At 44.4% G+C, this 14,267-nt stretch overlaps 1 protein-coding gene across 2 annotated transcripts in view; it reads left to right on the plus strand.

The window, feature by feature from the left end:
- The window catches only part of col5a1 (collagen type V alpha 1 chain), a 180,029-nt gene that overhangs the window by 102,195 nt on the left and 63,567 nt on the right, over positions 1 to 14,267 (plus strand). For both annotated transcript variants that reach the window (XM_062960419.1, XM_062960418.1), the window contains exons 21-28: positions 1,469 to 1,522; positions 2,257 to 2,301; positions 3,397 to 3,450; positions 3,803 to 3,847; positions 5,434 to 5,487; positions 6,010 to 6,054; positions 9,566 to 9,619; positions 11,654 to 11,698. In XM_062960419.1, coding sequence (XP_062816489.1) covers positions 1,469 to 1,522; positions 2,257 to 2,301; positions 3,397 to 3,450; positions 3,803 to 3,847; positions 5,434 to 5,487; positions 6,010 to 6,054; positions 9,566 to 9,619; positions 11,654 to 11,698 — 396 coding nt within the window. The remainder of the gene's footprint in view (positions 1 to 1,468; positions 1,523 to 2,256; positions 2,302 to 3,396; positions 3,451 to 3,802; positions 3,848 to 5,433; positions 5,488 to 6,009; positions 6,055 to 9,565; positions 9,620 to 11,653; positions 11,699 to 14,267) is intronic.

A 14,267-nucleotide genomic window follows, 5' to 3' on the forward strand; every position in this document is an offset into this window, starting at 1 on the left:
TATTTCCAAGTATCATATGGAATGGCTCTGCTCAGGAGGAGGAGAAGCAGCAGTCAGGAGCCTTGTTGTTGTGCCTTTCGTGGGTAGTCAGCCTCTCCCCTCACAAAGACACCAAAGTACCCCCACTTCCAAGCATCACATGAAACAGCTCAGGAGGAAGAGGGAGGAGGAGAAGCAGCAGTCAGGAGCCCTGTTGTCATGCCTTTTGTGAGTAGTCAGCCTCTCCCCTCCCAAAGACACCAAAGTACCCCCACTTCCAAGCATCACATGGAATAGCTCAGGAGGAGGAGGGAGAAGGAGAAGCAGCAGTCAGGAACCTTATTGTCATGCCTTTCGTAGGTAGTCAACCTCTCCCCTCCCAAAGACACCAAGGTGCCTCCACTTCCAAGCATTACATGGAACAGCTCAGGAGGAGGAGGGAGGAGGAGAAGCAGCAGTCAGGAGCCTCGTTGCCGTGCCTTTTGTGATTAGTCAGCCTCTCCCCTCCCAAACACACCAAAGTACCCCCACTTCCAAGCATCACATGAAACAGCTCAGGAGGAAGAGGGAGGAGGAGAAGCAGCAGTCAGGAGCCTCGTTGCCGTGCCTTTTGTGATTAGTCAGCCTCTCCCCTCCCAAACACACCAAAGTACCCCCACTTCCAAGCATCACATGAAACAGCTCAGGAGGAAGAGGGAGGAGGAGAAGCAGCAGTCAGGAGCCTCGTTGCCGTGCCTTTTGTGATTAGTCAGCCTCTCCCCTCCCAAAGACACCAACGTGCCCCCGCTTCCAAGCATTACACGGAACAGCTCAGGAGGAGGAGGGAGGAGGAGAAGCAGCAGTCAGGAGCCCTGGTGTAGTAATGGTGAGGCTGAGGACAATATTTTAGTTCTTGGGAACCACTGGTGGTCCATGGACCACTGTGTTAAAGGAATGCATGATGTATCATGCCACCCAAGACACACATGCTCCAGTTTCTTTTCCAAATCGAATAGAAAGCAGTTGGTACATTTCTGAAAAGGTAAGAGAAAAATAAATGCTACAGTTGCAAAAAAAATAAAACGAGAAAATGACAGCTTTTGTCAGAAATGTTTGGAACACTTCAAGCGCAGAGAGCGAGAAAAGCAGGGAAGGAGAGGATGTTAACAAGCTCATAGTGTCTCAATGAGATTCCAAGTGTCTCATTATAGTCTACCGAGGCATCATCAACCATGCTATTTTTCCCCACACGCTTCTCAACAATAAATTCAGGGCCTCTAGCTACCTTAAGAAACACTGGAACAGGCAGGTTTGGGCAATAATTAAGGTGTTTAGATGACAATAAACTGTTCGATCGTGGAGGTAGGAAGCAGGAGAATGGAAAGGGGAGAGAAGGACCTCGGAGAATATTCTCATATACTGGGGGATATCAAAGAACAATTTGCTGGCCTTTATTTCCAAATCTAATCCTAATGGACATATTCAGAATATAGTTTGTTTTCTCTTCTAGGGCCCACGTGGTTTGCTGGGACCAAAGGGACCTCCTGGCCCATCAGGACCTCCGGTGAGTAGCACCACACTTTCTTATCACAATACCTGTCCACTTTGATCAAGGAGTTGGTTGCTTCCGGGAACTGTTTGTTCCGTCTTGCTCTCGAGTCAGAATCAACTTACGGTGATCCTGAGTTGGAGGAGTCTTCATGAGAACCTCATGAGAACTTCCGGTCCACCACTGTCTTCAGAGCTTGCAGATTCAGGATCATGACCTCCTTGTTTGGTTGCTTCCAGGAACTGTTTGTTCCGTCTTGCTCTCGAGTCAGAATCAACTTACAGTGATCCTGAGTTGGAGGAACCTTCATGAGAACCTCATGAGAACTTCCGGTCCACCACTGTCTTCAGAGCTTGCAGATTCAGGATCATGACCTCCTTCTTTGGTTGCTTCCAGGAACTGTTTGTTCCATCTTGCTCTCGAGTCAGAATCAACTTATGGTGGTGCTGAGTTGGAGGAACCTTCATGAGAACCTCATGAGAACTTCCGGTCCACCACTGTCTTCAGAGCTTGCAGATTCAGGATCATGACCTCCTTGTTTGGTTGCTTCCAGGAACTGTTTGTTCCGTCTTGCTCTTGAGTCAGAATCAACTTACAGTGATCCTGAGTTGGAGGAACCTTCATGAGAACCTCATGAGAATTTCCGGTCCACCACTGTCTTTAGAGCTTGCAGATTCAGGGTCATGATCCTGATGGAATCTGATATCCAGAACTTTTCTCATATTGTCTTTTTCAAACTTTCCATTCAGGGCATCGCTGGTATGGATGGACAGTCCGGGCCCAAGGGGAATGTGGTAAGGTTCTTTTCTTGTCTTTCATGACCCAACCAATTGCAATTGAGTGAGCGCATCCAAACAAGTTGATACTCCAACCTCTTGAAGGGTTTCTTGTCCACTTGTCAGCTTTTGAAAGCTATAGGACTCAAAGCAGGCTCACACAGGCAGTTCCGTGGAAACGCTTTATTGAAGACCTTTACAAGTTGAAAATGAAGCTAGAACTAACATATTCCCGCCAAACCCCAAGTATATCCACCTCCTACCTCCCCACCCTTTCCATATTCACTCGTATCTGTTATGTAGTCCTTTCCCAGGCTTGAAAAACCAGAGCAGGCCATAAAAACCATCCTCTTATCATTTAGATTATCTCCCACCTCCCATTGCTCTGATGGGATGTGGAGAGTTCAGCTGTTATGAGTGCTTGGTTTTCACATCCTGACACTACCATTCATAAAGTTGTCTACCCATCATTCCTAGGGAGATTCCTAGGGAGGTGTTCCTTCTAGAGATCTCCAGGTCCTACAGCATGACTCTATAGTCTACTTCCATAGAATCGCACTGAGAGATCTTGGGATTCCTAGAGAGAACTTAGTTGAGCATTCAGACTGAGTAAGATGAGCCGAGGTCTCATTGGCCACAAGTAACATTTGAACCAGGTGTTTCGCAGCCAAATTATACCATCCTGTTAAAGCAGTGGTTCCCAACCTTTTTTTGACCAGAACTCACTTGACCAGGGACCACTTTGGCCAGGGACCACGCTCCAATATTAATACCAAAAATCAGTTTTTGGTCAACTTTAAATTCAGTTTGGTTATTTGGAATGCTGATTCAGAAAATTGCGTTGGACAGACCACATCAGCTCTGGTTTCTGATACAGAACATATGCCATCCAGTAGTCGCCATCGATTCATCCACAGAAAAACATATTTAATAATCTAGAGCTAATGTGGTCAATAATTTTCTGAATCAGCACCCCAAATAACCCCAGGAACAGGCCTAAAAACAAAGACATCAAGACAACATCTTCCTTCAATGGCCATTGTTAACCTGGTTTATGTTCAACTGTGGTTTGATTTTTCTGGCCCGGGTTTGATCTCTCCTTTTCTTTTCAAGGGTCCACAAGGTGAGCCTGGCCCACCAGGTCAACAGGGAAATCCAGGTGCTCAGGTGAGATTATTCAAAATTGTGGAGTCTTCTTCTTCTCTTTCTCCTTCTTTTTCTCTTTCACCTTCTTCTTCTCCATCTCCTCCACCACTACCACCCTCTTCTTCTCGTTCTCTTCCTTCTCCTCTCCCTCTCCTCCTCTTCCTCCATTTTCTTCTCCTCTTTCTCCTCGTATTTCTTCTCTACTTCTTCCTCTTTCTCCTTCTCTTTCTTCTTCTTCTGCCCCTCTTCCTTCTCATATCCTTTTCTTCTACTTGTTTTATTTCTTTTCTTTTTCTCCTTCTTATGGATGTATTTGTGTATCTGTGTTTCTCTTAACCCAACAAGTCATCTCCACCTTTTCTTCTTCTTCTAGGGTCTTCCAGGTCCTCAAGGTGCCATTGGCCCACCAGGAGATAAGGTATGTCCATTAGAATCAGTCATGGCCACCCTTGCTATTTAGAATTGCATGGTATGCCTTGAAAAAGTATCTTCTTCCATGTCTGACATCTTGCTTGTTTCCTAACATGGCTGGGGACCTTGCATATGGTCCTTCCCAAACTTACCAGGACTGGGATTGGCAGAGTTATGAGCTCTGAGGCAGGGCTGAGCTTCTATCCCTGTCCTGCGGTGCCTGCCAGGACACAGGGGGTGGGGCTAGAGGAGGGGGCAGGGCCTCTTCCCAAATGCCTGATAGGGCTGAACCTCTATACCCCATCCCCGTGTTCTAACAAGCACCTCAGGGGAGGTATACAGAGGCTCAGCCCTGTCTTGCGCTCTTAGGAAGAGGTCCCGCCCCACTTCTAGCCCCGCCCTTTAGTCCTAAAAGGCCTCTCCGGAGAGCTAGAGGCTCATCCCTGTCTTGAGCTCTTAGGAAGAGGCTCCACCCCACCCCTAGCTCCACCTTTTAGTCCTAAAAGGCCTCTTAGGAGAGGTAGAGGCTCAGCCCTGTCTCGCACTCTTTGGAAGAGGCCCCGCCCCTGCCCCTAGCCCCGCTTTTTAGTCCTAAAAGGCCTCTCAGGAGAGGTAGATGCTCAGCCCCGTCTTGCGCTCTTTGGAAGAGGCTCCACCCCACCCCTAGCCCCACCTTTTAGTCCTAAAAGGCCTCTCAGGAGAGGTAGAGGCTCATCCCTGTCTTGGGCTCTTAGGAAGAGGCCCCGCCCCACCTCTAACCCCACCTTTTAGTCCTAAAAGTCCTCTCAGGAGAGGTATAGAGGCTCAGCCCTGTCTTGGGCTCTTAGGAAGAAGCCCCCCCCCACCCCTAGCCCCGCCCTTTAGTCCTAAAAGGTCTCTCAGGAGAGGTAGAGTCTCAGCCCTGTCTTGCAGTCTTTGGAAGAGGCCCCGCCCCTGACCCTAGCTCCGCCTTTTAGTCCTAAAAGTCCTCTCAGGAGAGGTATAGAGGCTCAGCCCTGTCTCGGGCTCTTGGAAGGAGGCCACACACCCCTTCACTAGTGTCCCAACAAGAGCCTCAGGAGAGGTATAGAAGTTTCTCAGCCCTGTCTTGGGCTCTTGGGAAGAGGCCCCGCCTCTCTTCTGGCCCCACCCCTGTGTCCTTATAGGTGCCATCACTACCCCCCTGGATTTCTCCAGTGCCCACCGAGGGGCGGTAGTGCCTACTTTGGGAATTACTGTCCTAGACCATTGAGTTCAACCTCCTCTTTAATGCAAGATCTCCAGCTAAAGTATTCCCAACCAGTAGCTGTCCAGTTTCCTTTTGAAGGCATCTAGAGAAGGAGATCCCTATCTGTGATTCAAGGAATCTATTCTAGTTGGGACAAATGAGAAGACAGTGATCATTAGCGTGGAGAATCCTTGTATGTTGAGGAATGGGGGGTCGAGAGTCAGTTGACTCCAAAACAAGAAGTCCAGTTTCTCCAAACACAGACCATGGGCCATATCCATGAAGGCTGGACCAATCTGAGAAGCTCTGAAGTAAGAGAAGGATTGAGACACCAGCTTTGTGATGCTCCCCGTTGCTAACCACCTTGTTTCCTTTTCCTCTCTCAGGGTCCTCTAGGAAAACCAGGTCTTCCAGGCATGCCGGGAGCAGATGGTCCCCCAGTAAGTTGGCTTTGGAACTACAAACATCTCACATTGCTCATAGCAGAAGACACTCTTGTAGGGGTGGAAGAAGATCCAAAAATAGCCTCCAAAAAGTCAAATGTTCTTGAGTGTTGAAAAACGTAGATTGACAGGATCTTCACAGTTGGGAAAGTATTCTATACGCATTTTATAATGGCTTTTCTTCTGTGTAGAAAACCGTGGCACATATCTCCCAAAAATCCAGGGATATCACAGAAATGTTTAGAATTCAATCAAACGATGCCAAAAGATTCAACACCCCAGAGACATAATTGTCTATTTTGGGAGGAGGAGCCTAAGGGATGAAAGATTAAGAGAAAATGCTAGAAATCCCATATTTGGGATAGAATTCACGATCTGCTTGGGTTGAAACTTCCAAACGTGAGACATCAACCACGAAGTTGGAAGAAGCATCAACGTGGAAAACCTTGTAGACAGGCTCAACTTGTGTGATCATAGTTCCTTGTTGACTTGGGACTCTGTTGTCATCTTTCTTAACAGGGTCATCCTGGCAAAGAAGGTCCTTCGGGTGAGAAGGGAAGTCAGGTACGTCTCAACCAAATACACATCCTTATGCATACCTGAACTATCCTCATAACTGTTGTGTCTACATGGTTTCACCTAACTGTCCTCGCTAAGAATTTTCTGGATCTTCTACGCATTCCCCTAGAAGTTCCCATGGAGTTGCTCTGGACGACCAAGGAAATCCTTAGAGAAGATACTTTGTAGGTTCTCCAGGATGGATCTGGGTTAATTCTTGGTGGAAGTCATTCCTTGTAGTAGAGTTTGCTATTGTCTATGGTTTCTTTTCTTTGAAGCATCCAGGAGCATGAGGCATGGAGTCCCTCGTCCCTCTGAAATCCTTAGAGAAGATACTTTGTAGGTTCTCCAGGATGGATCTGGGTTAATTCTTGGTGGAAGTCATTCCTTGTAGTAGAGTTTGCTATTGTCTATGGTTTCTTTTCTTTGAAGCATCCAGGAGCATGAGGCATGGAGTCCCTCGTCCCTCTGAAATCCTTAGAGAAGATATTTTGTAGGTTCTCCAGGATGTCCCTGGTCCATTATTGGTAGAAGTCATTCCTTGTAGTAGAGTTTGCTATTGTCTATGGTTTCTTTTCTTCGAAGCATCCAAAACATGAGGCATGGAGTCTCTCATCCCTCTGAAATCCTTAGAGAAGATACTTTGTAGGTTCTCCAGGATGGATCTGGGTTAATTCTTGGTAGAAGTCATTCCTTGTAGTAGAGTTTGCTATTGTCTATGGTTTCTTTTCTTCGAAGCATCCAAAACATGAGGCATGGAGTCCCTCGTCCCTCTGAAATCCTTAGAGAAGATACTTTGTAGGTTCTCCAGGATGGATCTGGGTTAATTCTTGGTGGAAGTCATTCCTTGTAGTAGAGTTTGCTATTGTCTATGGTTTCTTTTCTTTGAAGCATCCAGGAGCATGAGGCATGGAGTCCCTCATCCCCCTGAAATTTAGATGCATTGTTGAAGGATGGTCCACTCCTAGCTGACCATTGTCTGCCTCTAGCCTTGAAGGAGCGGTCAATAGCCAAAACTACATACCTCTCCTCCAGCCAAACATGGTGCCTCATTGTGGTTTTGTTCCTTGTGGTCCAATTTTCCACTTCCATGCTGAATGTCCACCAAACCCAATCTAGAAGCATTGTTGAAGGATGGTCCTCTCCTAGCTTACCATCGTCTGTGTCCACATTGTCTGGTGTGTTGTTTAGAAAGAGGACGTTTTGTTAAGACGCGGACTTAACCACCTAGAATTCACACACAGTTAGCATCTCATGTTGTGGCCAAATTCTAGCTGCAACCTTGTTCAGGGCTGTCCTGTCCTTGTAGCCTCGGCTTGTTCCCCAAAGGCAGAAATTTGCAAGTGTAGGCGTCCGCTGAATTCGAAAGCAGGGTCATCCATCACGGAGTCAGTTGCTGCCCTAGAAGCCATTTAGCAAGCAGTCGGCAGTCGGCTCAGCAGCAGGCATGTCTGGAATTCCCATGGTGGTAGCTTTCCTGGAGAATTACGGCCTTGAGGCATCTTGACCTCTGAACAAAGTCTGCCTGGCTGGGTGTATTTATTCCTTTTGGCCCAACGATTAGACTGGAGATGGTTGTGAGGTTAGACTTAATTGGCTCATTGAGAGCAGAGAAGTCAGATCTCTCCTCCAGCAAAGGCATCGTTGAAGCTGGCTGAGAAGTTGGGTGTTGTGGAGATGTCAGGCAGGGGGGAATTTTTTTATCCCACCGCTGCCACCAAATGTGGAGATCTCAGGCAGAGGGGAGTTTTTTTTTTCTTATTCACTTTAGATGGTAGCGTAACTTAGTTTAGAATATGTGTCACAGAGACTTGGATGTTGAAAGAACAATAATAAGTTTATTTCAGGCACAGAGCTTAGTGGTTACAATGTTGTTTCTCAGAGTTAAACTTTCTTAATCGGTTGCAAATATAACTTTATGATGAATCCACTTTCAAAATACTTTCTCCTTTCCTTGAGCAGTCTAAACCTTTTCTTTCTCTTACAACCAAAGCTATCAACTGATCACTTTGGATCTAACTGGGATTGCTTCCCCTTACCACTCAGACTCTACGAATAAACCTAAACAAGTCACTTAACTTGCTTAATTTAACACAACTAGAGATCTGAGCTTCCCTGGTTTCCCTAACCTGGAACCAGTGTCTTCCCTGTGACTCAAATCACAGATTAAACTGTTTTTAAAACATTCCCTCCTTTTCCTCCAAACGGCGGTTGGCTCCGCCCTCGTTACTATGGCAACCTGCCTCAGAATGCTGAGCTAGCTACCATTCCCCACGCACTGGTAACTTACCCTTTTAAACATAGTTAAACATGACTTTTAAAACAAAATTAAACATGACATCTATAAAGCAAAATAAATACACGCTTCTTTACAGATGTAATCATAATAATAATAGTTACCAGCATTTCACACACACTCTCCAAGAAATGTGTTTTTCTGACACATAATATTCCATGTTCAATTCAAAGTAGTGAAAGAAGACTTGTAGGTCATGTCATTGTGTGAGCATTGCTTGGTCTAGTGATCTTTTGATGACTCATATGGCTGTGGATTCGGCCTTCCAGATGTACTTCTGATGGAATACACAACATTGACGTTCAACACAATGGTTGTGGATCATAGTCTATACAACATTACACAGGCTCGGTGTAGGAACCTGACCATGGTCCCCTGAATGAATTTTCTTGGTCCCTATTTAGGACTGTCGCACCTCAGGTTAGCTTCACCTTGCTAAAGACACCAGGCTGCACACAGATTGTAGTCTTTTGTAGTTTATTAGGAAATAAGGAAAAGATAGTTCATAAAAGGTAAAAATTCAGTTTCAAAAGATAGTTACAAAAACAAGGCTGTAAGAACAAATCCATGGAAACATTAGGCATGAGGCAAGGTCCTTAAAACGAAGCCAAAGTCCCAGAAACTAGGATACATCCAGGCTACAAGATAATACGGGAAAGTAAACGTGGTTCTTGATTCAAGCGAGGAAATTGCTTTGACGAAGATTTCCCTCTCAGCAGACTGTTTTAATAGCATAACGTGAAGGCATTTCTTTGCCCTTTGACCTCCCTCTTATTTGCTATTCTGCGCAATCCTCGAAATTCCAAACAACTAGCCCGATCTAGAAAAGCGGCCTCATCGCTTTCAAGGCCGCAGGGCTCCTTAGTGTTATCAGGCTGAGGCTGGGAGCTACTCTCCCTTTCTGCTTCTTGCACCTGAAAACCATCATCAGTAACAACATCATTTCTTCCCGTGAGAAAGCCTCCCTGCTCCTCATCTCCCACAGCAGGAGTACTCTGCACCTGAATCCCATAATTCCCATCAGAGTCATCTTGAAACTCATCCTGAACCTCAATCCCATCATCTTGAAACTGCATCCCAGAATCCTCATCAGAGTCACACAAAGGCTGAGTCACAACAAGGACTTACACGCTTTGCTGGTTCTGGGTTATCCAAGAGCTGTTATCTACTATGGAAACATTTGAGATAATTTCACTTTATTTTCTTTCTTTTTCTTACCAGGGCCCTGCTGGTCCTCAAGGCCCAATCGGATATCCTGGACCCCGTGGTGTCAAGGTAAGGTGGCACCTTGTATTCCTTTCAACTCAGGGAGTTCCTTGGAACATCCTATATACTTATGTATAAGTCTACCCCATGAAAAGGTCTAAGGAAGATTTGGTGGCCAAAATTATGGATCTCAATATGATCCATGGATATGTTGATGTTCACTCCATGGAGAAGGGAAATATAATGGCTGGTAGAAGAAGACTGAGGATCTTGGCTTGTCCAGGTGATTTAAGATGGGTCATACAGGAGAAGACCTTATCCAGGATGACCTGGTCCAAGCTTTTTGGGCATGAAATCTCCCAGATGCCACTTGTTTATGTCAATGAGGACTATCTTAGCCTTTCAGCACAGGTTGATGTCCTCCAAACTCACTGGGTCTACTTAAAGATATTACGCAAGTGTCCAAGATGGGCTGGTTCAAGCTTTTATGGGTATGAGGTCTCCAAAATGGCACCTTTTAACATTTAGAAGCTCCCTGGGGTCTATCTAGGTCCTTCAGTAAGTGTTGATGTCCTTCCTCCAAACTCACTGGGTCTACTTCAGGACCTTATGCAAGTATCCAAGATGGTCTGGTTCAAGCTCTAATGGATATGAGGTCTCCAGAATGGCACCTTTTAACATTTAGAAGCTCAATGGGGTCTATCTAGGTCCTTCAGTAAGTGTTGATGTCCTTCCTCCAAACTCTCTGGGTCTACTTTGGTTCCTTGAGCAAGAGTTGATGTCCTTCCTCCAGACAGTTATGTGAAGATCATGAATAAGGTCTTCAAGTATCCAAGATAGTCTAGTTCAAGCTTTTATGGGTATGAGGTCTCCAAAATGTCACCTTTTAACATTTAGAAGTTCACTGGAGTCTATCTAGGTCCTTCAGTAAGTGTTGATGTCCTTCCTCCAAACTCACTGGGTCTACTTCGGTTCCTTGAGCAAGAGTTGATGTCTTTCCTCCAGACAGATATGTGAAGAACATGAATAAGGTCTCCTTCAAGTATCCAAGATAGTCTAGTTCAAGCTTTTATGGGTATGAGGTCTCCAAGATGGGCTGGTTCAAGCTTTTATGGGTATGAGGTCTCCAAAATGTCACCTTTTAACATTTAGAAGTTCACTGGAGTCTATCTAGTCCTTCAGTAAGTGTTGATGTCCTTCCTCCAAACTCACTGGGTCTACTTCGGTTCCTTGAGCAAGAGTTGATGTCCTTCCTCCAGATAGTAAGGTCAAGGACATGAATCAGTAGCATCATCTAGTTGGAGGAGATCCCAAATATTGTCCAGTCCAATCCCATTCTGCAGTAGAGGAAGACCCAATCCAAGCACTCCCCATAGAGGGCCATCTATGCCAGGCGATGGTTGAAAATGGAGGCTAAAATGATTGGATCATATCATGATAAATTCAAAAAAAATATGGGAAGACCTCCTGGGAGTTATAGCTTGATGGCTTCTTCCACCTTCTAGAATTCCGTGTCAAACTACAACTCCCAGAATGTCATGGCAGTTCAAGTTGTGTCAATTGGCATTAATTTGATAGTCCTGATGCCCCCGAGATAGGGAAACAAACTTTGAGGCCAAGGGGATTCTTCGACCTCCTCAACTTGTAAATTTGCATCGATTCTTGCTAAAAAGAAGAAGAAAAGTTTAGCTTCCTTTGAAATTCTGCTAGCACGTTGTCTTCTGAAGTTTCCCCTTAAGGAATTGAGATTAGTTCTGTTCTCAGCTTGATTCTTGTGGAACTGGATCAGCCAAGGCTCCTCGATAGAACAAAATATTCAACATTCAGAGCAGGGTTTGCATGTTACGAAATAGACGCGTGGATCAATGATCCTTGCATTTGAAAAAATGTTCAGCTTTGTCTCTGAAATTGGGGTCCTTTTAAATCGTCAGCAAAACAGTGTCTCTTGCTCACCTCGCGTTTCATATGGTGCCAAATTCTCCCCAGGATGAAAGATTCGGCCCTCGTGTGCCACCAATGAACGCTCCATCTGTTTGTCGTATCTGTCTTTTACATGTGCCAAGTGAAATTAATTCGTTTTGTCGTTTATTTTCTCCCCGAAAGGGAGCCGACGGGGTCCGCGGCTTGAAAGGAACCAAGGGCGAGAAGGTGAGTTCGCACAACTCGGCTGCGTTTGATGCCAACGTCAGATCTTTCCGCTGGAAACCTTTTTGGACCTCCCCGTATCCCCATATAATGTCCTCCTAGAAAGCCTAGGCGTGGCGAAAATAATCAGAAATATTTGGATATGGTCAACATTATTTTTGATGGTTGAGGAACACTATTGAAAAGAAGCCTTTTCATAAATTGGCGGCTTACAAGTTATAGGTACATACAATATATTATATTATTGGTATAGCACAATATAAGCATGATATATTACTATATTGTACTATACCTCTATGCTGCAATATTATTAGTCATATTACATGTAATCTATATATATAAAAGAGTGATGGCATCAGGGCAGCGGACAAAACAACAAAACTACAGGCCCCCCAACCTTGAAATTTGACAACACAACCCATCATTCACGGCTCTAGGTTGATACAACAAAAAGAAAAGAAAAAATAAAGTCCTAATTACAGGGAGAGGAATAATAGTTTTTATCCAATTGCTGCCAGTTTGAAGGCTAAGCTCCACCCACTTGGTCTCCTAGCAACTCACTCAGCCCAGGGGACAGGCACAGTTAGGCCTCACTTAGGCCTCTTCCACAGATTATCAGATTTTAACTGGATTATATGGCAGTGTAGACTCAAGGCCCTTCCAAACAGCTATATAACCCATTTAGAATCTTATATTATCTGCTTTGAACTTGATTATCTTGACTCCACACTGCCATATAATCCACTTCAGTGTGCATACTAAACATAAAGACAACCATACAACAGACATTCAATACCACCACGACCTCAACAATTTCTCAACAACACCACCAGACAACGCCACAGCAATACGTGGCTGGGCACAGCTAGTATATAATATAAAATTATAATATTGTAATATTATTATTATATCGTATTACATAATCATCATCATCAGCAGCAGCAGCAGCATCAAAAATCAGAAACTCCTCAAAACACAGCAGACAAAGAATCAGTACAAGAAAACCGCACTACAAACTAGAGCTGGACAATTTGGACAGAAAAACAAGAAAATTCATGACCATTCATCATTCACTGCACCCTCTCAGTGATGTTGACCGGCTATATCTGCCTAGAAGATCAGGGGGCAGAGGACTCTTACAAGTAAAACAAGCCGTCAAAGAAGAAGAACATGCCCTGGCAGAATATGTCAAGCAAAGTGAAGAACCTGCTTTGATTGAAGTCAAAAATCAGAAACTCCTCAAAGCACAGCAGACAAAAAACCAGTACAAGAAAACCGCACTACAAACTAGAGCTGACAGCTGGCACAACAAAACATTGCATGGAAAGTTCCTTGACAAAATTGAAGGAAAAGCTGACAAGGAGAAGACCTGGCTCTGGCTCACAGATGGGACCCTGAAGAAGGAGACAGAAGGCCTGATCCTTGCAGCCCAGGAGCAAGCCATCAGGACAAAGGCAATTCAGGCCAAGATTGAAAAATCAGCTGATGACCCAAAATGCAGACTGTGCAAGGAAGCTGATGAAACCATGGATCATATCCTCAGCTGCTGTAAGAAAATCGCACAGACAGACTACAAGCAGAGGCACAAGTATGTGGCCCAAATGATTCATTGGAACTTATGCCTCAAGTACCACCTCCCAGCAGCAAAGAACTGGTGGGATCACAAACCTGCAAAAGTATTGGAAAATGAGCACGCAAAGATACTATGGGACTTCCGAATACAGACTGACAAAGTTCTGGAACACAGCACACCAGACATCACAGTTGTGAAAAAGAACAAAGTTTGGATCATTGATGTCGCCATCCCAGGTGACAGTTGCATTGACGAAAAACAACAGGAAAAACTCAGCCGCTCTCAGGACCTCAAGATTGAACTTCAAAGACTCTGGAAGAAAACAGTGCAGGTGGTCCCGGTGGTGATGGGCACACTGGGTGCTGTGCCAAAAGATTTCAGCCGGCATTTGGAAACAATAGACATTGACAAAATTACGATCTGCCAACTGCAAAAGGCCACCCGACTGGGATCTGAGCGCATCATCCAAAAATACATCACACAGTCCTAGACACTTGGGAAGTGTTCGACTTGGGATTTTGTGATACAAAATCCAGCATATCTATCTTGTTTGCTGTGTCATCATCATAATAATAATAATAATAATAATAATAATAATAATAATAATAATAATAATATCATCCGAAAATACATCACACAGTCCTAGACACTTGGAAGTGTTCGACTTGTGATTTTGTGAAACGAAATCCAGCATGTCTATCTTGTTTGCTGTGTAATAATAATAATAATAATAATAATAATAATAATAATAATAATAATAATAATACATCACACAGTCTTAGACACTTGGGAAGTGTTCGACTTGTGATTTTGGGATACAAAATCCAGCATATCTATCTTGTTTGCTGTGTCATAATAATAAAATAATAATAATAATAATAATAATAATAATAATAATAATAATAATAATAATAATATCATCCGAAAATACATGACACAGTCCTAGACACTTGGAAGTGTTCGACTTGTGATTTTGGGATACGAAATCCAGCATGTCTA

Source organism: Anolis carolinensis, unplaced genomic scaffold (assembly GCF_035594765.1).
Source record: "Anolis carolinensis isolate JA03-04 unplaced genomic scaffold, rAnoCar3.1.pri scaffold_7, whole genome shotgun sequence".
Lineage (NCBI taxonomy): Eukaryota > Metazoa > Chordata > Lepidosauria > Squamata > Dactyloidae > Anolis > Anolis carolinensis.